This window comes from Ischnura elegans, chromosome 5 (genome assembly GCF_921293095.1).
Source record: "Ischnura elegans chromosome 5, ioIscEleg1.1, whole genome shotgun sequence".
Classification (NCBI taxonomy): Eukaryota; Metazoa; Arthropoda; class Insecta; order Odonata; family Coenagrionidae; genus Ischnura; species Ischnura elegans.
The window spans coordinates 62,534,469-62,559,648 of NC_060250.1; the positions used below are offsets into that span (position 1 = coordinate 62,534,469).

The window sequence follows — 25,180 nt, forward strand, 5'->3', positions numbered from 1 at the left end:
TAGGTCCCTGTGACGTCACGTGGAGTGGCATCGCATGGGCGCCGCGCAATCTGGCCTTTTTCAAATGAGGATAAAATTGACCCTTGCCATTCCTCTAAACCAGTATTTCTAAAACCAAATAATTTGTATATTAATAATACACTAATGGTGGGTAACGAATCGCAATCAATGCCTTTCGTTTTCTTTGATGAAGGAAACTACCCTAGTATCTTCTCTTCCTTCCTTAAGGTGAAGTTTGCTGAAAATCACAACACAATCCTATTTCAAACCAGAATCTGGATCAAATATGGTACCGAAAGGCGGATCTCATCCATTCTGAGAAAAATGTTTCGTTGATTTTCTTTTGACTCTTGACCATTATGAAACCTATGTACTCCTTGAAAAACTATCAAAGGTACTACTATACTTACTCCATGGTATTACTTATCGTAAATATTCGGAAAATCAGTAAAATGTAGCAAATTAGTGTCTCTATTATCTCATTAATTTCCTTTTTTGATAATTATTACAGTATATGTCTCAATTATTTCGTATTTTACCTCAGAACCCGAGGGTGAGCATCATCAACATTTTCTATTTCCCGCGGTAGACGTTTCACACACTATCGAACTCGAAGTGATCGATTATGGTCTAAGAATCGATTAAAAACAACGACGCAGCTTAATTGTGGGGCGTCATTTTTGCTTGTTTGTTTATGTTTTGACGAGGTTTAGCTGTTGAATCTGTTGGGGAATGCGGCATTCTTTGTTTTGATCCACGATGGCACTTTTGGCGAGTAGATTATAACGATGCCTTATGCTTCGTTCGATGCTGCACTAATTTAACGAAAGTTTTCCAATACTGAGGACTGTAAATCTTGATACATGAAGAGCCTTCGCGTTTAGAAGCCTCCATGGAGTCGACAGAAGTACCTGAAAATGTTTCCTTTAAGTCATATGTCATATATGACTTGGAAACCACTACTTTGCCCACGTTTGGCATTGCCAAGATAACTGAAATATCTGCCATTGGAGTGATGAGAGACCATATATTGAATCTCCCGGAGGGTGACTATCAGCCGAGGGTCGTAAACAAGATTACTTTATGCATAAACCCTTGCAAGATGGTGTCCTTGGAAGCTGAGAACATTACAGGTAACGAAGGAAAGCAATCATTGATGTATGAGTTCGGAGAAATAGTCGCGTAAAATTTCGGATACCTATATTGTTCTTGTTTGCGAGCAATCTATGATGTGTAAATTGTATTATTGGAGTGAATCACGATATTGAGTAAGATATTGAGTCTCCTCATATTTGTGTTTAATCAAAAGTCTAAAGTTGTGGCTGAAGCAGGTTCTCATAGTAATTAGTTAGTTCTGTTTTTGTTCCACCACTACCTATTTTCCTCAAAATAAATCAAAAAGATGAACTTCATTATTTGTCTTACTCAAGGTAAATTAAAATGTCGGTGTGGACTACAGAAATGATTCTTCATCAGAATTCAATGATACTGCTGGAACTACTTTATTCACATGCAATTTTCTTGAATAAAATTTTTCGTGTCCTTTTAATCTTTTTAGGCTTGTCTAATGATTTGCTTGAAACATCGAGTCCCTTTAATGAATGCGTGTTTGGAATGTTAGAAGACTTCATAAACCGTCTACCACAGCCTGTTTGTTTGATTGCACACAATGGGAAACGGTTTGACTTCCCCATTTTGCAGTCAGAGGTTCAACGCATTGGAAAGGTAATTGACTCATTTACATTATATATTACATTCACAACTCTTTATTTGCTGTCACCGTATTATTATAAATGGAAATGCTTTAATTGCATTTTCAACCTTTAATATTGTATATTTGATATCACTCAATGTCTATAATTTGGTCCCCTGAACTCCATAAAAAACAATGTTACACTGCAAATATCACTTTTTTCATACTTGGTCCAAATACACTAGACTATGATCCATAATTGAATGTTATTTCTAGTTACCATCTTTCAATGCTATTTTCTCTTGCAAATGGGACTTGTATTTTGTGTTGAATACAAAAGATTTGATTAAAGAAAGTCATACGGATGTATGCCACGCGATGTATGTATCAGAAATTGGCCGGATGTTTTATGACCGACTGCTGGTCACTTCTTCAAGGTTCAACCAATTTCTGATACATCATGCGGCATACACCCATATGTCTCTCTTTAATCACCATGAGTCGTGAAAGCTTTAATCAAGAAATGCAAAAGATTTCAAGGGGTGGCTGAGAAAAATAATGCAATCATTTCCTCCTTTAATAAATTTTATTTTCAATAGAAAACATAGAAGGACTGGTTACTGGATACGTTAAAACCTTTATGACTTTGATCCTATGTGAGTTCAATCATGTTTCTGAATTAATTTTCCCCAGTACAATTGGTGTATCAATACATAAAAAATGCATGCATGAGATTAAGACTGTAATTTCAATCCAGAATTCTCAAATTTGCTGTTGTTATGGAAAACCTTGTGTCCATGAGGTTTCAATTCCATAGAATGAAATAATGATCAAATTTCAACGTTGCCTCCATAGCTGTGGATCCATCAGTGGTTTACAAAAATTACTGTCTTTATTTTACTGTAGTTACTTATTGGTATGTATTAACTGTAAATTTTTTGGAAATGACATCACAGCCAGTTTATCTAATAGGAAAAACTCACGTAGTTTTATTGAACTTTCATGAATATGCATCAGAATTTGCTAAAATTGGGGCTTTACACAAATTGTGTAGTTTAGTAATTTAATGGCTTGATGAATGAACAGTTCTGGATCCTCAATCCTTGTTTGTTGTTTACGAGTGACAAAAGTTTTCGGAGGCCTTAATGCTTTCATGTTTAGGCGGAAGGTGAGAAGCCTTAATTTTTTGCTGCCTTAAAAAGCTCTGGCCATCCTTCCACGGAGCACTGATAGGCTCTTACATGCTCCTTAATCTTAGTATCCATTCCTGGGCATATTTCTCCAACATGTATGTTTTCTGCAGGAGAATGGCACTTTCTAGTGAATTTGTATTTTGAGTTGAGTACAAAATATTTAGATCAGCTGAAAAAATAGTCTAGAATCCTGGTGTGAATCTTTTCATGATGCAGGCTTGTTCGATTCCCCCTCCTCTGTGGCACATTCATGGTGGTAATTCTTCAGGTGAGAAAGCGCCTCATTCTAAATATTTCAGGATTGATACATGGGAATCGAAGAGAGAGGCTGTGATAAATTTAACGGTGAATTCTGGCGGAGAAATCACTATGCAAGATATTGCTGGTGCTTTGGCAAATTTGGTCTCATCTAAAAACTCTCAAATTTCCACTAAAATTTTTAATATCCAATAAATAGTGATATCATTTACATTTTGTTTCAGAAATTTTCAGATCACATATGGTGTGCTGACTCTCTACCTGCTTTTCAGTACTTGTACCTGGATGGACCAAGGTTATCATTTATAGGTGAGTTGGTACCAGTTAATCGGTAGATATTTATATACAGTACACTCCCTAATATCCAGGCTAATGATGGGGAGAGATGGCAAGAATAATCGTAAAACACGGATAACACAAACTTTCACTTAAATGTCTTGCAATGCTCATAATTTACCCGAAACATACCGTATATGTCTGAAAATAGTCCTCCCTTTTTTTCCAAAAACGCCCAAGGTAAAAGTAAAGGGGGGTACTGTATTCAAACACATTTTTTTTAACTTTTCCCAAAACTGAAGCCTCAAAATTAGGGGGGGGGGACTATATTCGGAAAAATACGGTACAATCTATTATTATTGATGCGTAGTTTTCCACGGCGTTGTCTAGATGATGTCTCCATGTTCCTGGGTATCACCGCGTGGATTTTCTTTGTGATGACAGTTTCGACCTGAAGACGCCGGTTGGAATACCGGCGAAACTGTCGTCACAAAGAAAATCCACGCGGTGATACCCAGGAACATGGAGACATCATCTATTATTATTTACGCAGTTATTCTGTTATTTTAGAGTGCTTCCCAGACTCAATGCGAGCACGGTTGCGCACTGCAAGGCTTGGAAAACAGGAACACGGTGCTCCCGTGAATGCAGCTAGCGTACGATCGCTTCCACTTTTACGAAGGGGATTTTAACGGAAATAATAAGCCCGGTTTATCGTAGCATTAATGCAGTAATTCCGATGATTTTTCGTCCGATTTTATTTTTTTATAATGATCGCTGAAAAAATTGAGTGAGGGTAAAAATCATGCAAGGATAATCCGCAACCCGGATAAACTGCAGCTGGATAATTGGGAGTCTGCTGTAATTTATTTATCTAACATTGAACTGTGGTAAAGAGATTGATTTCCATCTGTCTGTTCTGGATATAAAAGAAACTTGAAAATTGAGGACTTGTCTGTCCTACAAATATAAGCTTTTCCCCCATGTTCGGAAGAAGTTAATATAAAATTCTTATTCCTTTAAGTGCGGCAGGCCAATATATCTGCTCTTACGCAATACATTATTTAATTTACTATTACTTATTACATTGGTATAACTTTCAGTAAAAGTAAAAATTGTCCATATTAACAAGATTAACGGCATTAATAAAAAAATGCGTTTGGATATGTAATAAAATAGCTTTGTATGTTTTTTTCCTAGTTGCTGTATTTTATGAAAATACCCTCCGTATTTCTCGCCAGTACCCCAGGAAGAAGGATAGCACTAAGAGTAACCTAACCCTCTTATATTATAACTCATACTTATTTGTTAGATATTTTGTGCATTGACATGTATGTTTTCTAAAATAGGGTGGTTTCCTATTATTTTTTATTGATAGAAAGATTATTACTCCTGGAGTACGCATTTCACGCCTTTAGGTTTTTAAAGGACGATATCTTTTTTTCGCGATTAAATGAAAAGAGAAAAATTTCAAGCGCACGAAAATATGACGGCTAAGTATGAATGCTGGGAAAACTCTGTGTGACGTTTTTCTGGTTCCCGCTGCTGCCGTGTGAGGTGACCATGGGGTGAGGATATGAGCGCTGCTACAACGCAGGCTGCTAGCAGGTAGCAGCGTACCCTGCTAGCAGGTAGCGCTTGGCTTAAATAAGGATTATTAATACCTTATCAAGTGAAGGAAACTTTCTGACCATTGGCAATTTTAATAGGTGATTATTAAGAGCTGTTTCCCTGAGCTCTGTGCCTCATGCATGCACTGGTAATCTCAGACAATGTAAAACTCCTACTACTCATATAGCATCTAGGTCCCTGTGATGTCACGTGGAGTGGCATGGCTTGGCTGCCATTGGCCCTTTTCAAATTATGTTAAAATTGACCATTAACATTCGTCTAAACTGGGATTTCTAAAACCAAATAATTTGTATACCATGAATACAATAATGTTGGGTATTGACTCGCAATCAATGCCTTTCGTTTTCTTTGATGAAGGAAACTACCCTTTTAATGTTTGAAACCTTATAGCTCTGCTTTCTCTGAATAAATTTTGCTCAGAGTTGATTTTGCACAAAAGATGTGTTGCAATCCAAAACCGAATTGATATTTTATGACTTTTTTTGTTTAGTGTGTGAATAATCACATCATCTGCCATAGGGTGTCTCATATGACTTCAAATGCTATTTAGTGAGATACAATGAGTGTCTACTATCGCTGCAGAAAAAGGTAGAATGCTTTTCTTTAAGCGTTTGTATGAAATTCTGCCAAAACTCGATAAGGTCTTGTCATGTATTATTTTACTTATTATTTGTCAAAATACAGCAATGAATTATTAAACATTGTTCAAATGTAAAAATTTAGCTTCTGCAGTCAAAAGAGTGTATAAGAACACGCAAGAAAGCATGAAAATAGCGAAACTGTCGTATTATTCATCTTGTCACAGGCTAAATATTTTATTAGTCTTCCTCTCTTCCTCCAGATTATTCGATTAGTACATTTCATTGTATTTTTTATAGGGAAAACAACATCTTTGCGTTATAAATAGCTTTTGAAAATTGAATTTTACCCATTCTTTGATATTTTAAATGGCTGAAAGGTAGATTTCAAATTCCGAGGTGTAGAATATTACATGAATGTCATAGTTACGTATGCTATGTGAAAAAATATTTCCAAGCTTTTCATGATAGGAAATGTTTATATTGTTCCTCTTACTTAAAATAGACCACAAAGACAAAAATTGCCCTGTGGCAATGCGCACGACATCTTTTACTTTAATGCAATGATTTATCAACAAATATCATTTCATTAAAGTAAAAAGTGGCTGCTGGAGAAAAAATTATTATCCTGTTTTAAAAAGGGCACCCAAATAAAAATAATAAGCCTCGTGTAGCTTTGGATTAGAATGCAAAAATCGTAGTGTTTTTCTGTCCAATTTTATTTTTTAAAACGATTGCGAAAAATGTCAGAGGAGGGTGGATATGCAGCATGAATAATAAAAATGGATAGAAGAGAATAGGGGTTCTCTTTTATCTATTTTTAATTGAATGTTAATCTCTTAGTGATGGACTTCAGATGGAAAACAGATTGAAAAGGTACCTCTAACTTCCATTAAAGGTTCCACTTAGAAACTTTTTTGATGACACAATGTGCATGGATGTTTTTGTGTGATTGTATTGATGTTTTGTTCAGAATGGAGCTGTTACACCACATCTCACTTGAAACAACCAATTCTACTTGTTATGTACCTCACTGATTCAGGAGGAGGGTTATGTGATGTTGATTCTTGCTTGCATGTTATCACACTCCTCAACATTTAAACCTCATTTGTTTTCAGAGTCCCAGACAGCTCAAAGTGATTCCAGGAAAACAAATCCACTGACTGATATGCTGGAAGAAGTGAGTGAGATGGATTCTTTACTCTGTGATGCTTTGGACTCAGCAGAGAAGGCTTTGCAAGGAGAGGATGTCTGCAAGAAGTCTGGGCAGGTGATAATGACCCAGGAAATGTTAGCTCCGTATGTCTCTAGTGGCGGGGGAAATGTATTGCCAGGGTCAGAAACCTATTCTTCGGTCTTCAGTAGTCCACAGAAAATGTCAACATTTCAAAGCATCAATGAGACTACGCCCAAGAGGCCTGTTATGGGTCAGTTTGTGCCTAAAGTGGCCAAGGCTTCTGGCTCTTCTGTTCAGAGGTATCCCATCACACCAAGCCCAGAAAAGAATGGTTCTGTCAGAACAAGTCCTAAAAGGAAGTTGCCAGTCAGGTCATTGATAAAACAATTTAACGAATCCCTTGTTGACCGTCCAAATAATTTCACATTATCCCAAATTTTTTCTCATGTGTGTCGTAAGCCTCCCCTTATTGCACACTCAGCTGAGTCGGATACAATAATGCTCTTGCAAAGTATTGTAGCATGCAAAAGTGGTTTTCTTCAGTGGGTGGATAAAAATTCCATCCCTTTCAATAGCGTTAAACCGTACAGATACTGATATTTGTCAGGTTTTTATGTTTACTTTTATATGCATGGTTTTTATCTATATATGCCTTCATTTTTATGCATTGTTCAAATAATTTAGACAATATTTTATATTTTTTGTCATACCGCAGTGCCTTTCATGTAATAATGTATAACTTCTAACCAATGGTGATGTTGATGGTGCAATGATATTTTTTACAATACTCTGGTATGAAAATATATAGCCATTAAGAGTTGGAAGAATACAATGATTCAAATTCATACTCATTTTCTGTACAATTCATTTTTTGCTATCACATGTCTACCATGGCAGCAGGTTTTTAATTTGTATTTCATTAGCATTGTATATTTTTTATCTGTTGGCTGGATTATAAATCTGTTAATTTTGAACAGTTGCAGAAAAGTGATGATTTTCTTAACATAAGGCTTTAGCAAAATTGTGCCTGCTGGTAATTGCATTAAAAATAGACAAATTTCAGATTAGAAGTATGTAACTTGGCCGATTAAGTTAATGCAGAACTTGTAAATCATCAAGCTTTTTTTAGTACTAAATATGTCTCAATTTATGTAAACTTCTTGATGGTATTGAATTATGACATAAAATTTTGCTTTGAAGCCTTTGGATAAACGGAGGAAAAATAGTAAATAACTGGGTCATTATCTTTTGATGATTTTCTATTTGTCTATGGCAATATTTACCACTCATATTCTGGTTTTAGATATTTTTTTACAATTCTTTGGTGCTACTACATTTTTTTAAAAGACTGTGATGAATTTGTATATGTTTTTTGTGATTGTTCTAAATTGGTGAATGATTAGAATATTAATAATTGCTTTAATTGATGAATGTATTTTATTTTTATCCATTATTCCATCATATTTATATAATTGGTCTGGTGAACTAAGTACTTTAGATGGTTTTAAAATTTGAATAACATAGAATTTCAAGGCATGGATTGTCATCCATTCTGCTGATCTGTGATATTGTACTCATTATAATAGAGTAAGCATAATTAATACCCTTGAATATATGATGAATAATTATGTACTATTTTATCCAGTTGGAATATTCTGAATTAGCCAAGTATTCATTTCAGAACAATTATACCAAATATTGGAAATTTTGTCTTTTAAGCTTTTGCTATGTTGATTATGTCTTTGCCATGTTGACAGCATCTTCACAGTAGAGTGAGTAGAGGAAGGTTGGTCATCTTTGGTTTCCAGTTGAAGATGTTAAGTCAGTAGCAGGGTTATCATGGAATTAATTGCATTTTGTTTTGAAAACAATATGGTACAAACAGCCGAAATATTATCTTCAAATTGTTGGATTAGTATGTATGTGATTCTCCCATCAAATTTTCCCAATCAGTTATAATGAGATTTGAAACACTTTTGATGTTTTTATTATGTCAAATCAAATTGATTTTGAGAATAAATTTATGAAATGTGGGACCCTGAATATGTTTTAATCCAGTCACAATAATTCTCACATTTAATTCATTATTTTGTCAAGATGTATAATAAATTCTTAATGTGTTTTGTGTAAAATGTTTAGAGATTATTAGAAGCTGATCTTGTTTTTGATCATGCCTCTTCAGTTTATATGTGTATAAACATTTTTTACTGCTGTAACATTTTGATTCAGTTTTTAGCGTGAGGTATGAAAATACGTATATGGTGTAGAGTTCGAAAGAACTTTTATATTAGTTGTAAAATACTATGTTATTTTTTTTAGAAGAAATAAGATTATATGAAATGTCGGGAGTGTTCCAGATTTTCAATCTTGTTTGGTAATGGTGAAGGAGCAAATTCCATTATTTTTTAATAAATTGCTATTGTTGAATAGAATGGATTAACTGAGGATTTATTTATTTATGAGTAAAAGACATAAAAGTATTCATATTATGCTGTGCATAGGAATTTTCAGTCTTATTTTTACTATATGTTCTGTAAATGAAATGGCATGTGATAATAGATGCTGTTTTTAATTACTGTTAGAGATGGGTGGAATTACATGTTTCTTAAATTTGAATATCAAATATGAATTCTTAATTTTTTTCCGAGTACATCACTTGAATATCAAATACTCCATTACTGATTACTGAATGTGCATTTTTCCACCAATTTTTAAATTCAAATGACATTTAAAATTTAAAAAATGCCGAACACCCTTTCAAGTCATTCTACTTCAATACATCTCCTGTATCCTGACGCAACTTTCATTCACAATTACATCAAACTTGTGAACATGGTGTACCACAATTCTTTTGCTTTTTATTATATCCATATATTGAATGCTGTATTATTAGAAATGCTTTACTGCATTGCAAGCCTTAAATAAAATAAAAAATAGACAAAAAAAATATTACCTTTAGAGATGGGTCGAATTGCATTTTTCTCCAATTTGAATATGAATATGTACCAACACATACCTAAATGATACATAGGTAGCTTAACTGGCTAAAGCACTCAGTCGGAAATCGAGGGATCAGTGTTCGAATCCTGGTCAAGGCGAATGATTTTTCCCTCAGTGGATTTTTTGCACAGTTTGTGCATTGCAGGTGACTATATAAAAGTTATCAACGTGGCTAGTCCCGGTATACTAAAATAAATTGATAGTTACATACTTTAAAATTAAAATTGTATGTAAAATGTAAATTTCATCATGCAACAGGGAGACAGGAAAGGAACAGCCAATCTCATGTGCATGTGGAAGTATGCACACAGTCTTCTTAGTGTTGTTCTCATGGAGTCATCAGAATCATAAATATTTTAATACTTACTTTCAATAATAAGTTTATGTAAAAATATTATTGAAGGAATGAACCAACCAAATGTACAAACCTTCATCTAAGACCCAACCATATCTTTCGGTAACATATCAGTTTTTTCTCCTCGTTACATCCTGTATCAGGTATCTATCCACTCTTACGATGTGATTAGCAGGCAATAATAGCATGCGTAAGACAGTGAGAAACAATCAGTTTCATCGCTAGTTTCAAATTAGTACTTTTGGTAGAATATAATGAAATAGTCAAATATTTTACAGCCATGGGATTCTGTAACATATTTAAACATTAAGCATGGGAAACAAAGGAAGAGATAACACTTAGGGATGTATTTATGTGCAATTAAGCTAAGTTATCACTATACATTACATAAAATGTTGCGACGTGAAATACCTTATGTCATCAAATAAAATCGTCATAGATAACATATATTATTCTTTCCTTAAAAAATTATGGATATGTATAAACCTCTGTAGACTTTCTCTGGAAGAGTACGAGGTCCTTTCCCTTCGATGTCTAATTACACTATTTAGAGGAAAGTTGGAGCCAAATTTGTGCCTCCCATAATCATCAGTTCAGACCTCTTAAAGCAACATTTTAAGCAAGCAGGTAAAATATAGATTTACCCAGTTAAAAGTTTATAGCATCACGAATAACTTAATAACATAATAAATAGTGAACATAACATGATTTAACAATTTCTGTTTTACTTTTCCATTTGCTGAAACAGATTTTTTGTATTAATATAACTACTCAAAAATTAAGTTTTTACATAATCTTGAAATTAACTTTGAACCATAGAAAAAATTTGAACAGAAAACCGACCTGTAATTTGACCATATACCTGAACCATCACATCCTGTTCATTGAGTGCAAATGTCCAAATGGACACAAAATCAAAATGAACGGGGGCACATGCCCCCCCCAGACCCTAAAAATATATGCAAGATTTTTAATATGGCCTATTATCATTGCATTTGTTTTGTATTATGAGGTATCTTTGTGCCCCCCCAGAGCAAAATCCTGGTTATGGCCTAGCTTGTGCCCCTCCCAGAAAGAAATCCTGGATCCGCCCCTGGCATAAGGTAATGTAGGGAGCCGAGTCACGCTGCTAGCTACCAACCTAAGAGGGTGGATCACATTTTGAGGGACAGATATGGTAGAAAAACAATCTTTTGATTCTAATTAGCTTTGGTGGTGCATTTTACCTAAGAACAGTGCTTTTTCTGCCAAAAAAAAACTCAAATTTAGGTATATACTCTGTCCTCCGGGCCCTTGGGGCTTGTTTTATGGGTTATTGTTGATTTCAAATCACCAAATTATTGCACATGTACAAGGGCGTACCCAGGATCAAAACTCTGGAGGGAAGCCGTCCTTCAAGTTGTAACACAGAAAAGGTTACGAAACCAAAATTTTAAAAACATTATACTAACAGCGTGTAATTGGTTTTTAAATTATTTGCTGGAAAAAAATATTTTTATTGTATGCTTTATACTAATATCACTTTTCTCGGATTTTAAGGAAATTTGTTAAAAAATTTCAATTTGAAATAAATTTAGTTTTTCTTCCAAGGGGAGGCAGCTGCCCCCTTCTGCCCCTCACTGGGTATGCCCATGCGCATATATAACTTTATTTTGAGACTAAGAAACAGCTGTTCTCAATACATGAAAATATGTCTATAATACAGGGACTGTCTTCTGTGAATTCTCAATAAGCCTACTGAGAGGTTCTGATTTTCTTATGAACCAGTAATCCAAATAACGATTCAATTATGTAATGAGGAAATGTCTAAAACTTTGTAAGATCCTAATTTTTTTGTCGAAGTAGTCATACGTAGGTGTGCCCATAAGTGGTTGGTGGAAAAAAGGGCAAATTTCTCAGGGCCCCAACTTTTAACCCTTTCGTGCCGAATGCCTCACCTGTGCGGCGAGGATTTTCTTCCATAAACAACGAATGCCACACCAGTGCATCCTGAATGTTCTTACCCTAACCTACGAATTTCAGCCTGTGCGGCACAGGTTGAAAAAAGTGACCGTGGTGGACACAATAGACCCACGGACGCGGTCGCCCCTCACGATCCGCCTTAGTGCGAGCCCAGTCCCATCTTCGGCCACTCAGATCGACCCTTTCCTATCCTCTCCACGCGGTCAACTACTGTTATTTGCAGTGTGTTTTCAAAAAAATATTTGTTGCTTACTTTTGAAATTCAATGCTAGAAATGAATTCATCTTCATTTGCTGACCACATGGAAATTTCAAATAAAATTCTAACGTTAATATCAACGGAGTTATAGACCAATTAGTAAGTATACTAAATCCGTCTATATCAACGTTACAACTTCGTTTAAAATTTCTGCACGCTCAGTAAAAAAACACAAAATTCATTTTAAATGTAAAAAATCGATGCGAACAATAAGCATTTTCATATATTTTGCATTAACATTTTAGCCAGTTGACCGCGAACTCGTGCTAAAAAGGGGCTTTTAATCCTTCTAGGGTCTGGGACAGAGGCCGAGGAAAGGGATGGGCGCCCTCTGAGTTGGGTCCAAAAATGGTTAGGGAGGGAACCACTGCCTTCAGTTGACGCGAAAATGCTTAGTACAAGGGAGTAATGAAAACTTTCAAGAGGCTCATATTGAGGAAGAATTTCCCTGAACCAAGGTCCGGCGCGAAAGGGTTAAAGACCCCATAGGGGTGCGGGAAAGAGCAGAGTGTGGATCAATGTTCCTAGTCCTCAATTGCCTCTAAGTAGTACCTCTGCTCATCAAAATATCTAGTGTGAGGATTTGATAACTAATTTAGTATTAATTTGAAGAATAAAGTGAACACTTTTTAAACTAACAACACAGCCGGATATCCTTAGAGTAATATTAGAGGGAAATGACAATATCAAGGTGCTTCTAGAAATGGATGATTTTATTACTTCATCCCAGGTACACTTTGAGATATGTACATTCTACAGTCTCACTCTACCAAGTTCCCACGCCACTTTAAAATCATTTCCTGTACCACACATTCATTCCAAACTCACCAAAAAAGTATGAAAATCTAAATAGGGAATAAAGAAAAAGAGAGTACAAAAGTAATAGTAAAAGCTGTTCTGGAGAACCACTCATGTCTTGATGCCCAGCCAACACGTACACTTGCAGTCTTCTGGTATTGCTGGTATCAGGACGTCATGCTGCTAGCATCTCTTCCAATTAGCCACAGGTACTTACCAAAATAGAATTAAAGCATTATTTTGCTCTTTATGATTCACAATATGCAAGAATAACATTAGAACACATTATGAACTATGAACTATGATGATAATGTGGATTTAAAAAGTAAACTTGATGATGTACATTTCTGAAAAAAAATTATATCAGTTGTTAGAAGGAGAATTAATTTACAAATTGAGTAGCCATTATAGGAATGAAGACAAGGCCTCCCTCAAGTCCATCATCACTTGAAATGAAACCTGGGTGTCTCATTTAACCTGTGTGAATATACAGTGTCCATGCAGTCTCCCCACCTCCTCAAGGACAAAATGTCAAAGTTGTCAAGTCTAACAAGAAGATCATGGCCCCAGTTTTCTGGGATCAAGAAGGAATTTGACTGAATGGTTTTGGGTCAAGGAGTAAAACATTGCCTCACGATCTTGGGAGACCATGAATAATCTCTGTTGAGCCATTGAGAACAACAGAAGAGGAAAGTAGACCCCTTGAGTGAGCCTTCTTCTAGACAATGCACGGCCTCCTCTACAGAAATTTTGGATCAGTTCAGTAGGGATTTTCAGACCCATTCATCATACAGTCTCAATTTGGCCCCATCGGATTTCCATCTGATCACCAAAATTAAGTACATAAGTGTTATCTGGAGAACGTTTCACAAGTGACGAGGAAGTGAAAGAAGCAGTCACCTACTGACCAAAGAGGAAGCAAGAATCTTCCATGAGGAGGGGATTTCAAAGCCTATTTCTCGATGTATGAAGCGTACAAGGGTGCCGACTTACAAAAAATATTGGGGGGGCCCAAACCGGGGACCTTGCCCCGGTAAATTTTATAAGTAGTGAATTTTAAGTCTGCAAGCATTTTAGAAGGGTCATATGATATACATTAGAACCCTGATCACTCGAATCTAGATATCTGGACACTCCGGGGAAAATCGACAAGCCTTACAAATTTTTTCCCCACATCTGTAACGAATTTTTGGGGGGGCTCGGGCCCCCTCAAGTCCCATGGAGTCGGCGCCACTGGAAGTGTATTGGGGTCACCAGAGAATATGTATGAGGAAAAATAATACACACATTAAAGAAATTTTAATACCGGTAATTTTCCAATAAAATTGATTTATATGTAACACTAGGAGGAAAACAGGGGTCATTTGACCCATTTCCAGAATTCAAATTAATTTTTTTCTTATTAAAATATTTTTGTTTTGAAACTTTTTTACTTTCTTCATTTTGGTCTAAATTTTGATAAATCAGAGTAAATTCAACTATATATTTTTTGTTTCTAATTTTTATGGCAGGTTATACCTAGGACGGCTGGTGGTCATTTGACCCATGGCTTGTTTTTGCAATGTTTTCCACTTTTTTCTTCCTCATAGGAACTTTTGTGCTATGTATGTCATACAATCAGAAAGGGGCTAGAACGTCAGATGATTTGCTTGGTTGTGAACCAGTAAGTACCCGGCTCAATGTCGGTTTTGTCCCATGGGCTTCTACCTGTATTTCAAAACTTAGACATCGTGGCTTTTTGTACTCAAATCTTTCAATACATATTTTACTGGCAGCAAAGGGAAATAAAACTCCTCAATCCTTGATTGAATGATTGGAATTCATGTAATTATGATATTTTTATTATGCATTCTTTTATATTTTTTAATGTTTATTGTATTACCCACAATGGAAAATCACACATATCGCATGACTATTGTCCATCACCCAAGATTCAGAGCTTTTAGGTATACATATTATTTTTCATCAACGCCACATCATATCTACTAATAACTGTTTCATTTTTCTGGCCTGATGGCATTGTCACTCGGCCTTACCCTTTTGCTAGGTGTCCCACCACAGTGCCGCCTGACCCCATCGGAATTTTGGGTAGGTGGACTGCATGCTGAGCCCTGGGGCAAAATCCTGTCTCCTTTTGATAGAGCGGAGGAATTGGGTGGACTGTAAAATGTTATTGTATATCCCACCCGTGGAATCTGCACGCAGGACGGAGATGAAGCATTACTGCTAGTTATTGGAAGATACAAATCAGCACCCGGTTGGTGGTTGAGTCACCGCCTTTCGAAAGGCAATTAGTGTAACTTCGGAAATTTTCATCCTTTTGTATCTGTTTGAAATGCTCTCCGGCTCTTTATCCCTCCAATGTAGGTGGAGAAGAGTCTACCATATTTTGCTTTTGTTTGTAGATTTTTTCACTTGCATATCAGTAGCGGGTTGAGGAAGAAAGTAAGAAGTCAAAAAAGATATTAAGAGAAGAGAACCGTCACCATTCAAATGGCTGCTAGGGAATATTGGTCACCAGAGTGTGTTCTTGCTGCTTTACGGGAGTTCGAAGAAGATCATTCTGGAAGTGAATTGGGAAACATCAGTCCAAGGGCCATCTGTCCAATCCATTATCATCTGCGTGTCGTAGAAGCGACGATTCCAGTTCCGATAGTGAACCCGATGGCGACTCCTGCGTAACAGCCAATGAGCAGTCCTATCCAATGAAATGCAGCTGCCCTTTTATGCAGTTAATGCCAAATAAACAACACAAATTTGGATTCAAGTACTGGGTTTCGACAGATGTAAAATGAAATTACGGCCTTAATGCATTTCCATTTTATTGCAAAAATGAAGATTGGCTATCAAATCAAGTGTCGGGGAAATATATATGTAGTTACTATAAAGTGACCGAAACATACAAGAATTCAGGAATTAATGTAACTTGTATCAATTATTTTCCATCTGTCCAGCTAGCAGAAAATTTGAATAAAATGGAAAATCATGTAGGGACGATGAGAAAAAATAGGCACGACGCACGAATATTGTAATCCATTCCACATGAGTGTTCAAAAATAACTTAAACCATACTCTTACGCAGTATCAGGCAAAAAGAATAAGAATGCACTTTTACTCAGTAATGTGAACTCATTGTCAGACAACACTATAATGTATTTCCGTAACAAATAAAAGAAAACCAGAGACCATCCTATTTCACAATAAAAACAAAGCGGGAGTAGACACGATGTATAATATGTATCCATTTATTTACATGTCTTCAAATCCAACAGCCACATCCCAAAGGCCACAAGAAAGAAAAAGGTGCCAAATATCATTGAGTTTTACCAGTAAATCGTGCAATGAAGCCTTCAATGCAAAAAAATATTTTGTGGAAAGAGCACTGAAAAAATTACTGTCTGTCTGAGATTTACAGCATAGTAATATTTAAAAAAAATTTTGATGCAAATATTGTAAACATATTGTGCCTATTTTTAAAATATTAACCACACATTTTGTATTGAGTGCATGTATTTTCATGATTAGATTTGCACTTGACAACTATAATATATGGTTAAATTCACGATTAAAAAAAATAATTGCTATTAACTTTTGACATAGGAAATAATATTTGATTATGTTACAAAATGTTTTTAATTAACTGATGTCACAATTTATGCGATAGAACTGAACATTGGATGAAAATCAGGCATTTCTTTCCAAAAAAGTCAAGTCCCCTAAAATGTATTTTGACCTGACCTCCTAGAGTTAAAAAATAAAAAAATCATTTTCTGGATGACTCTCATCATTTCAAGAAACTAATTCAAATTTTGTATAAATATCAACGTAACCTTGGGGTCAATAATTTTTAATTTCATGTTGACGTATTTCACAGTTTCGCTAAGGATAAATTGAACTATTATGTTTTGACCCATCCAATTACCTTAATATTCCTGTGCCTTTTCTTAAGTAATGAAGCAGCAGCATCTTCAGCTGCCCTCTAAAATAACCATGATATGTACATACATAAGCAGTAATATATTAATATGGACAAAGTTGTAAGATTTTTAAGAAACGGTCATGAGTAGGAATCATGACACCAACCTAAGAAATAGAGAAAATTTTTACAAAAATATTGTCCCATCAATAGAGATTATATTAAATCTGATAAAAAGCCATGCATATGATTTTAAAAGTATGTTTAATTTTTAATGAACCTTATAAACTGATAAAAATATAGTCAATATAAATTTATTTATACTTATAGTATAGGCAATTAAAGTACAATTTGAAGAGAGAGAAATCTACAACATATTTCTAAATAGCAAATTCTGATCCTCCAACAACAGCGGCACTAAATTATAGCTACTATTCTAGCCATATTCAAGAAACATAGATGCTGAATTATAATGAACCAGAAATTAATAGTAACCATAGGAAATGCTTAAAAAAGGTGGAAGTGTAGGATTCAAAATATCTATAACTATCTTTAGCGTGGAGTTAATGGTAACTAAAACTGCAAGCGGCTCTTTGAATCCCGGGTAGGTATTTGCTCAAATAATTAGGAGTTATCAGAATAACATCAAAATTGTTTGAGGACATTTTACTGGATGGAAATGTTTTTCAAAACTGATACGGCATGAAGATCAGAATGTGGATTGGGGATGAGAAGTGGGAAGGAGTAATTTACTAGCATGAAGATTGAGTATAGCCGGTGTTGTGAGGGGGGAGCTAGTTCCAAATACGAATTGAAACATAGGAATCAAGAGCCTCTATGAATATTAATGCTCTCGTTCTGAAATACAGCAAGTGATGAATTGAGGACCCATTATCTATTATGAATGAGTACATCTCAAATACCAAGTCCATAAAGGGTTAATGGTCACATCCCAGGTTTGATAGCACTGATCGTGGAATAGGCATCATGATCTCACCAGCAGGCCTTTGTTGGCAGGTTGTGATACCTGAACTCTGCAGTAATTGCATGGCCATCAATTCATCCTAGGCAGTATCTGGTTTAGTCTATAAGGCCCTTTTCAGCACTGTTGCGACTTCTCCTGTTATCTCCCCCATGGCATAGTGCAACTTCTTAATTGTGTATTCTATTCTTACGCTGTTTACATATGGCATTTACGGCTTATGTCATTTTCATTGCATATGGCATGGTATGGCATGGCATATCTCATCGTCATTGCATATGGCATGGCATATGTCATTGTCAGAGATGGGCAGTATCGAAAATACTTGTATTTGAAATACGTATTTTCGATACATTTGTAGTTTGTAATTTGTATCGGAAATACATTTTCTTAGAGTATTTTGTATTTTGTAATGAAAATACATCTAAAGAGTAATTTGTATTTTCAAAATACATTCAAAATCAAAATACATATAATTTTTTTGTGTGTAATTTGTAAGAGCGCACGACGATATGGCAGGGATACCGAATCAGTATTAGCCTGCCATCTATAGAGCAATAAATTGCCCCTTAATATACTTCTGTATAAACCTTTTCAGATGACCCGGGACATTCCTCATTCAATGTTTTAAATAGGAATGAAATTGAAGTATTGCAATTTCTAGGTGACAAATCGAAATGTCTGTCAACGTTAAGTGCATATCCGGCTGTAAAAAAGTTGTTTTTACGTTATAACTCTGGCCTCACATCCAGTGCTCCTGTGGAAAGGTTATTTTCTTTTGCAGGATTTATTCACAATTGCAAAAGAAGTAATTTAGCAGTCTCTATGATTGAAACATTATTGCTTTTGAAAGGAAAGGAGGATTAAGTGAGACTAGTGAAATAAACAAATTATTACCATATTTTCCCATATTATTTAAGAGATTTTGCCCTGGATAATGGTCTGATTGCCAATTACTTATAAATACGTTGTAAGAATGTTTGAGCCTCTCATTCTAAAAATAGTTCATATTTGAATTGATTTTAATTTTTTATTAGATAAGAACTTCGGTTAAGGTATGTATTTTGTATTTTAAGAATGTATTTTGAAATTACATTTGTATTTAGTATCAAAAATACAATTTTTAGAAGTAATTTGTATTTTGTATTTGAAATACAGATTTTAAAAGTAATTTGTATTTTGTATCTAAAATACATTTGACGTGTATTTTGCCCATCTCTGGTCATTGTCTTTGGAGTGGGCTGTAAGTTGGTATAAATCTAAGATGGAAACCCTCAAGCTTAAGGCAGAGTAACAACTGACACATTTAAATTGATACTTTATACTCACCTGCTTCTGTAATCTTATTTTAAGAACTGTACAAATCTTGGTGTTGCAATTTATCACTTTGTTCTTTGGGGGTTATTTTATGAGTATTTATTCCTTCTCATGCATTTAATACTAAGTCTCGGGTACATGTTGTGATAAGTATATATTATAGTTTTTTTCTCAGTCGCTGGGTGTAGTTTCAGTATTTTAATACAATTTTCACTTTACAGTTTATTTTTTTGGTCATCCTGGTTGTTAATACTCACCCCAATATCTTTGTTCATATTTATTTGACTTTAGAAATGGTGAAAGTAATAATGCATTGTTGTAAAATTAATTGTAATCTTGATGGTCTAAGGGTTGAAATACACATAAATGATCCTCAAGATCATTGATTTGATTGCTTGTGTGCGATTAAATTCTCTCCATCTACCTAACACGATCCCATTGAAAATTAAAATTACACATATATATATGTGTGCCACCATACCACGCAACTGACACTAGCAAATTTGAGGCATTACTAATGCCCAGTCATTGGAGTGACTGGCCACCATCAGAAAATTTGTTTTCATTCAAAATTTTTAGTGCATGACATCGAGTTACCTTGTCAATTTTTAACTGAAGGGATAAGCTCAATGTATTATTAGGTGACTTGTTTAAATGCATAATTAATGGTAATGATTCAATTAATCAGAAGTAGCATACCTATCAATATAATTTTTGGGTTTTTTCCGGCGAACAATTGCAGTGAAACCCAAGAAAACTTCACTGCAGCATACCTATCAAGTTTTACAAATTTAATTAAAAGTGATACTACTCTGATATAAATACAGGTATCTCAGACTCTGAATTTGATAGTCAACGGTATCAGTTTAGTGGTAAGAACATTTGTTATATTTAATCAAAAATTATTAAATAATCTCTAAAAAAGTAGGTTCATGTAATCATATTGAATTTGTTTTTCTTAACTGCTTAATCACAAGTGATAAAAAAAATTATTTAAAAAATTAATTAATCTTTAAAAGTAGTATAATAATATGCTACAATGTTGTTCCAAGTAGTATGAGAAGATTATTATGCTACAGTGTTTTTGTGTGTGTGCAGATTATTATGTTATTTTCCTTCTGTTCTGCTATACCACCACCATGCTCATAGGCGCCGACTCCATGGCGCCTGAGGGGGCTCGAGCCCCCTCAATAATTCTTTTGGGGGGGCGGAGCCCCCCCAATAATTCAAGAAATTAATTAAGTGATATTATCATGCAGTGGCGCCGACTCCATGGAGCCTGAAGGGGCCCGAGCCCCCTCAAAAATTCGTTATGGGTGTGAGGAAATAATGTGTCAGGCTTGTAGATTTTCCCCGGAGTGTTCAGATATCGAGATTCGAGTTATCAGTGTTCTAATGTTGATCATATGACTCTTCAAAAATGCTTAAAAAACTTAAAACTCACTACTTATAAAATTTCCCAGGGCAAGATCCCCGGTTAGGGCCCCCCCAATATTTTTTGTAAGCCTGACCATGCTTGATGATGTGAATGCCAGCACACTTTGTAACACCATGAAAAAAACATGGGCACTGCCGCTGGCAATTCTTGCAGCCTACAAACTTAAAATGGCAAACTAATTGTAGCATACATACAATCGATTAGGTAATATAAAAAAAGACTACAAATGCAAAAGGCTACCTTGCTACACACTCAATATTCATGCTCAAAAGTTCATCACATTTCTTTGAATTATATAATATCCATGCTAATCTGCATCGACTCCAAAGAGTTGAAGAACCCTTTTCAAGAAGATTTAAAATTTTCAATAAATTTACTGATTACTTCCTAAAGGAGACATTTATTCCCACCATTATTCATACTTTTTTTTCTCTTTGAAAGAGATCTTACATATTTCATATGAAGTCATTTTCAGTCAAATAATGTTAAAACAAACTTTGTCACTCGAACACTAGAAGCAATACAATATAAAATAAACAACAGTAAAACAAAAACAGAAATATGAACACTTTTATGAAATCAATATAATCTAAGCTCTTATGAAAGTCAGTAAGCTAAATTTAACTCACAATTGTCATAGATAGTAAAATTATGATCCTTATCACAACCACTGTAATGGTTTTGAGTCTCTCGGATTCTAGAGTATTGCAACTAATATAAATACCGCATTCAACTCTAGTCTTTGGTTTATAATGAAAGCCTTGGCACACCTTATTTTGGGTTATTGATGATAACGTCGAGCAGTAACCTTGATTAGGTAAGCATTACTCACTTGACATGAATGTTTATGATTGATTTAAAATCTTAGGGGTGACTCAACAATGACAACGAGAAAAACTATTTTAATAATGCACATTCCCACTCTGGCAGGGCATTTACCCCTTGAACACTTGAATAATATCTTACATTTTTCCAATCAAATCGCATACTTATGTTGCGTTCAACACATCATCAAGTTACTCTCGGATTAAAATTTACTTTAATTACTCATACTTCATTCATGCTTAACTGGACAGTTTATTGGACGTATTTGGATCACAGACGATCCAATGGATGGAGATCTTGGGATTGATTGCTATAAATTCAAAGGAATGCAATGACTTAAGCTAGGACTCACAATTGTTTTACTGAGCTTGTGGTACCAAAAATATCACTTCTTTCTAGCAGTCAACATGAATAAATTTTTTTGTTGCATTACTTCAGTTATAATTGCAAATAGATCTTCGTTAAATCTGGTAAAATAAGCAGATCATTATTTTATGTCTACCAACTAGAGTCTTCCAATCAAAAAATTTGCTTTCCTCTAAAATGCAAAGCTAATAATCCTTTGGCTTCCACATTCTCTGACTACTTAAGGTGTTACCAATCGGGCTGCCATCATTAAAATATGTCTGGTGCCAGCTGCAGTCTCCAAACTGAGATAGGTCTTCGGAAAAGAGTAACTTGTCCCCTCTCCTTTCCCCCAACCACAAACATATACAATGGAACGTTTGGATCCGGGGGTGGTGGAGGCTGTGGCGGGGGTGGTGGAGGATGGTAACCAGACGACGAAAACGAACACTCAGCACGGCTCGCACTGCTCGCTCGGCACTTGCTCCCACTTCCGACTCCATTCCCTTTGCCTTTCGATGCCGAGATGCACCGCCTAGCTGGACCTGACATATCCAAGGGAGAATGCAATGAGAGGAACTGAGGAACGGCTGCCGAACGCAACTGGGGAGGTGGAGGCAACAATGGGGGTTGCGCATTAGGGTTACTCTGCAAAGCTGGGGGATGTAATGCAGTAATGGAGCAACCAGAGGGGGTGGCAGCTAAGGATTGAAGCTCAAGATCATCTTGAAAGAACCTACTGCAACTTCTGCCATTGGAGTCCTCAAGAACACTGTCTGGTGGGCTGTTCAGCAGCTGGGCATACGTCTGGTGCAACTGGAGATGAGGCTGTACCCGATTCGATGAACCATTCTCTCCCTTCCCTCCATTCCCATTGCCTTTCCAGGAAGAGGTATTCGACAGAATAGTGCTTATATCTGGACCCAAGTAATTTGGATTTGAGAATCCATAAGGACCATCAGGTTCTTCTGTCTTGTGATTACCACCAGCTGAACTGTGGTTGTTGGCCACTCCACTGGGAGTCTGAGCCTTGCTGTTGTTAACACAATTGACGGTTTCAATGCTTGCATAATCTGAAGTAGATACAGTTTCATCTGAAGCTTCTTCCAATTCGACCAACTGACGCCTGAAGCGCACAGATGCAGACTTGGGTATTCCAGATCCTCCTCCTACTGTGCTGACAGTACTCACTGGAGTTCCAGCACTCCCACTGCCACCAATTCCAGAACTGTCTGTGGTGGAGTCTGACAAATAGTGAGAGCTTTCACTCCGTTTCTTGTTGCCTGAACCGGGTTGAAACTTTTGATGGAGGGCAGAGAAATCTGTTGCCGGTGGGGCTGGGGAACTTATGATCAGGGCATCTCTACTGCCATCATTCGTGGCTTCTGGTTCTGTGGCCTGAGAGGGCTCACTATCTCCTGTCACATCATCGTCTTCATCCGTATCCAGGAACACCAGTCGCGTCATCTCGACAGGTGTTAGGGGTGGTACCGACGGCTTCTGTATTGCAGCAAAGTTTGGGACCGAGACCGGGTCCCTGGAGAGCCTCATCGGCGTCATATCAATCTCCTCATGGGCCTTCCTCCCCACCCCGTGCCTCCCTCCCCTTCCCCGACCCCTGTTGCCCCCCACCTTCCCTCTCCCGCCCACGGTTATCACGTTGGCACTCTGCGACTTGACCATCTTCATGGGCGTGCCACCATCGTTCCCCATGTACGACTCTTGGTGGTGATCCCTCCGACAACCCAGGGCACAGGACTGAGCGTTTGAGTGTAGGTCTCCCGCGGCTGCGTTGCATATACTCTCGGAACTGTCGCTGCTCAGCACGCTGTAGCTGCAGTGATTGTGGCGACTCAGTCGCGAGAGGTTTATCTGCGATATCTTGGATATCTCCCGCAGAAAGCTCAGGTTGTTGTTCGATTGGGGGACGTTCGGGTGCTGGGCGGAGAAGTACATCTGCGTGCTGCTGGGTTTCCTGGGTCTGCTCCGCCGCCTGCCATTAGGTCCCCAACGGCAATCTTCCTCTTCATCGTCATCATCCTCATCATACTCCCCGGCTCCCACCAGCCTGTCTTCCTGAGCCAATTCTTCTCCATCCTCTAGGTCTTCGACGCCGCAGCAGTTGTCCTGACAGGACTCCATGTTCTTTAGGACTTCCTCGGGTGGGTCGCCAGGGTCACAGGGCGAGACGCGGCAGTGGAAGTGACGGGCGGAGCCCGGTGGGATGGCCGTGTTGGAGTTGTTGGACGAGGTTGAGGAGCTGCGGTCAACGGAGCCGCCGCCCCGGGGTCGGACCCGTGCCGACGAGAAGCTGCTATGGTGGCTGTCCCCACTGGAGTTGCTTGAACCAGAAGACCTCGGGGGATGTAGCAGAAGCTGAGAAACAGCAAGGGCTACGCTCTCGGCTCTAGGCTGGGGTCGGAGCCCAGAGGGCTGCAGGCGCTCCCAAGATTCCGTACCTGTAAATGGACACGATAACTTAATTAAAATTGAAGGAATGCGAAGTGTTTTCAAACTTCAGGGAAAAAGATTGCCAGTTTAGTACAATGATATCCTCATGGTCGCACTGTTTGGAATGCCACTAGAAGAATCAGGTATAGGAAGGGACTGGGTAAAAGGAATAATACTAATTTTATTAATTTCCTACGGATAACATTCACTGGGCATATTAAAAAATAGTCTTTTGACAGAAATGAGTAACCAAAATTATAACAACGTGAACGAAGGAAAGAGAATGTAGGATTTTATGCATCCAAAAATGCGTAATAACAAACTTCGTAAAGTTCCGTTCCAACAGGCCGAAGATTAATTGGCCTGGTTCGTTTAAAGTCAAATTATGTCAATCTAAATCGAGTAGAACGGAGTTTTAAGCATTAGCAACATATGTATTTGATCGAAAAAAAATCCTTCGACGCACCGTCACAGGCAACAATGCCTCAGGAGAAGAAAAGGCGATGGAAGGCTAGAGCTGATTCTCGAGAATTTCCCAAGAAAGCTAAGAAGAAGATTAATGGAGTGTTAAGACGAAAAGAGCGCAGTACGACACCTGAGTGTGAACTGTGAAGAAGAAAGATGAACGTAAATGGGAGACTGAGGAAGAGAAAAGAGGAAGAATGACAGCAAGATGGAGAGGAGGAAAAATGAACTAGCGGCAAGATAAGGCAGACGGTAGAAGGA

At 36.9% G+C, this 25,180-nt stretch overlaps 2 protein-coding genes across 2 annotated transcripts in view; one reads left to right on the forward strand and one right to left on the reverse strand.

The window, feature by feature from the left end:
* The first annotated feature begins 660 nt into the window (after positions 1 to 660).
* On the forward strand, positions 661 to 9,239 carry LOC124158976. Its single transcript, XM_046534426.1, has 4 exons — positions 661 to 1,133; positions 1,559 to 1,725; positions 3,369 to 3,453; positions 6,749 to 9,239. The coding sequence occupies exons 1-4, from the start codon at positions 893 to 895 to the stop codon at positions 7,402 to 7,404; spliced, it is 1,149 nt and encodes a 382-aa protein (XP_046390382.1). The 5' UTR covers positions 661 to 892; the 3' UTR covers positions 7,405 to 9,239.
* Positions 9,240 to 21,213: 11,974 nt separating this feature from the next.
* Positions 21,214 to 25,180, reverse strand: part of LOC124159707 — a 316,029-nt gene continuing 312,062 nt past the window's right edge. The window contains exon 6 of the mRNA XM_046535618.1: positions 21,214 to 24,462. Within this exon, the coding sequence (XP_046391574.1) occupies positions 22,274 to 24,462 (2,189 nt within the window). The 3' untranslated portion in view covers positions 21,214 to 22,273. The remainder of the gene's footprint in view (positions 24,463 to 25,180) is intronic.

Bases quoted from the DNA above. Each gene is read 5' to 3' on its own strand.
- LOC124158976 (XM_046534426.1), top strand. From the start codon at position 893: ATGGAGTCGACAGAAGTACCTGAAAATGTTTCCTTTAAGTCATATGTC. The intron at 1,134-1,558 runs GTAACGAAGGAA...TAATCTTTTTAG, and splicing joins GGAAGCTGAGAACATTACAG to GCTTGTCTAATGATTTGCTT. The intron at 3,454-6,748 runs GTGAGTTGGTAC...ATTTGTTTTCAG, and splicing joins ACCAAGGTTATCATTTATAG to AGTCCCAGACAGCTCAAAGT.